The sequence below is a fragment of the Cornus florida genome, unplaced genomic scaffold (assembly GCF_030987335.1).
Source record: "Cornus florida cultivar Cherokee Brave unplaced genomic scaffold, ASM3098733v1 CherokeeBrave_3.0.0_Hap2_Chr06, whole genome shotgun sequence".
In the NCBI taxonomy this organism is placed as follows: domain Eukaryota; kingdom Viridiplantae; phylum Streptophyta; class Magnoliopsida; order Cornales; family Cornaceae; genus Cornus; species Cornus florida.
In genome coordinates this window covers 75,618,328-75,620,477 of record NW_026775576.1, presented here as the reverse complement: position 1 = coordinate 75,620,477, position 2,150 = coordinate 75,618,328, and the positions used below count along the sequence as shown (strand labels likewise).

At 39.8% G+C, this 2,150-nt stretch overlaps 1 protein-coding gene across 1 annotated transcript; it reads left to right on the top strand.

Moving 5' to 3' along the window:
- Nucleotides 1–411: 411 nt before the first annotated feature.
- Nucleotides 412–1,270, top strand: LOC132312117 (18.2 kDa class I heat shock protein-like). Its single transcript, XM_059810373.1, has one exon. The coding sequence runs from the start codon at nt 597–599 to the stop codon at nt 1,068–1,070; it is 474 nt and encodes a 157-aa protein (XP_059666356.1). The 5' UTR covers nt 412–596; the 3' UTR covers nt 1,071–1,270.
- The last annotated feature ends 880 nt before the right edge of the window (nt 1,271–2,150 follow it).

Below are 2,150 nucleotides of genomic sequence, written 5' to 3'. Positions count from 1 at the left end.
ACTAACCACTGGACTATCGAGGCATCTGCACCTGTACTTTAATGTTTGTTAATTCATTTTTTATTTTCAATCATTTAAATTCAAATACTTTTTGGTACTCATACAAATCAAGCTTAGAAATTAGAATGTCTGAGTTTACAGGATAAGAGTTCACAGAGTATTGGTTAATTAAAAAATTGTACTAAGCTTTGATTGCAAGTGCCACCATGAGACTAGGGGAAAGGAATGATGGCAAAATTGAAACGTTAGGTTAGTTGTCAATTACTCTAGAAACTAAGGGACTTCAATTAAATAAATTCTAGAAACTAAGGGACGTCAATTAAATAAATTCTAGAAGATGTTGTCCTCTTTGACAATTAAATGAAATGGGAATATAACCGTCATATAGAGCGCGTGAGTCCAGAACATTCGTGAAAGTGCCTGACTACTTGACTAGAACTCTCTCGAACCATCAAAATATCATCCAAACTTCCTATATAAACCCTCGTCACTCCACCTCATAGATCATCAGAAGCAATTCCGTCAAATACTAAACAGATTATCAAAGCTCGTTTCTTATCGTTTCTATAATTTTCCGACTTTCCAAACGCATCGAAATGTCGCTGATTCCTCACTTTTTCGGCCGCCGATCGAACGTCTTCGACCCCTTCTCTCTGGATGTGTGGGACCCGTTCGAGGGATTTCCTCCACTCTCCGATAAGATTCGCTCAAACTTCCCCTCCGAAGCATCGTCGTTAGCTCGGGCGAACATCGACTGGAAGGAGACGCCGACGGCTCACGTGTTCAAGGCGGACGTGCCGGGGCTGAAGAAGGAGGAGGTGAAAGTGGAGATGGAGGACGATAGGGTCCTGCAGATCAGCGGAGAGAGGAGCCGCGAGCAGGAGGAGAAAGGAGACACGTGGCACCGCGTGGAGCGCAGCAGCGGGAGGTTCATGCGGAGGTTTAGGCTGCCGGAGAATGCGAAGATCGATCAGGTCAAGGCGGCGATGGATAATGGCGTGCTCACCGTGACGATTCCGAAGGAGGAGGTCAAGAAGCCCGATGTGAAGTCAATTGAGATCTCTGGTTGAATTGTCCGTTAATCATCCCTCTTTCATATCATGTTAGTGTGTGTGTGTGTGTTTTTGTGGTGGGGTGTTGGTGTATTGTTGGATTTCTTAGTAGCTGATTCTGCAATGTATATGCAGACTTGCAGTAAAACATGGGGTCTATGTTTTGGTTTGTAAATGTTTAAGTTTGAGCAGTAAAAATGCAGTTTTTTTGGGTTAAATTTTTGGCATAAAACTCGAATGGATTATGTTTCGAATTTATTTATATTGAGGTATGGGGTGTTTGAAGTGTGAACCTCCCAAATTAATTTCTATAGAAATAATCAAATTTATAGGAAGGTAGTTGGAGATAAATGGTTCAGAAGTAGTAAATTGCTTGAAAAAGGGAACTGAATTATTTCTTTTAGTTGTAATCTTTGGTCATGGTTTGGATTGAAAAATTGTGAGAACAAGAACATGGCTACAGTTCCTTCTTTAAAGCAATACAAATTATGAATATAAGAAATAAACTAAATATTGAAGTAAAATTCATGAAAAAAAAAAACACGCACACGGATACACCATTTTAACATATTTTAAATAATAATAAAACAATTATAAATTACCAAATAAAAGAAATAAACAAACTAAATATTGAAGTAAAAAATTATGGAACATGAAAAAAAAAATTCCTTGCATCATCCCAATTTGTTCTCAATTGTGGAAATCTCAAAGAGGTTCGGAATGCAAAATTTTGTGCCACCGCACAAAATCTCCTCGACACTTTCCGCTCCAAAAAAAAGAAAGCCAAACTAAGTTGGAAGAGCCCTCTCCTTTCATAGGAGTTTCTCCACTGGTTGGAGTTTGTTGTTCGGAGTTCTTTTGCTTGTTTGGTCCGTCTTTCCTTGCCATTTTTCTTTCTGTCACTCTGGTTTCCCTCTGTTCGACGGTCTCGTTGGTTGCCAATTTGAGATTGTTTCCAATTGGGTTTGTGGATCGTGATCATGTGATTGTCACTGGTTGTTGGAGGGATCTGGATTGGTTGTTTTTTTCGTGGTGATCTGGGTGATTTTTTGGGATACGACGTTCTTGGTGGTGCTCGGTTGATCCAGTTCTTGATTG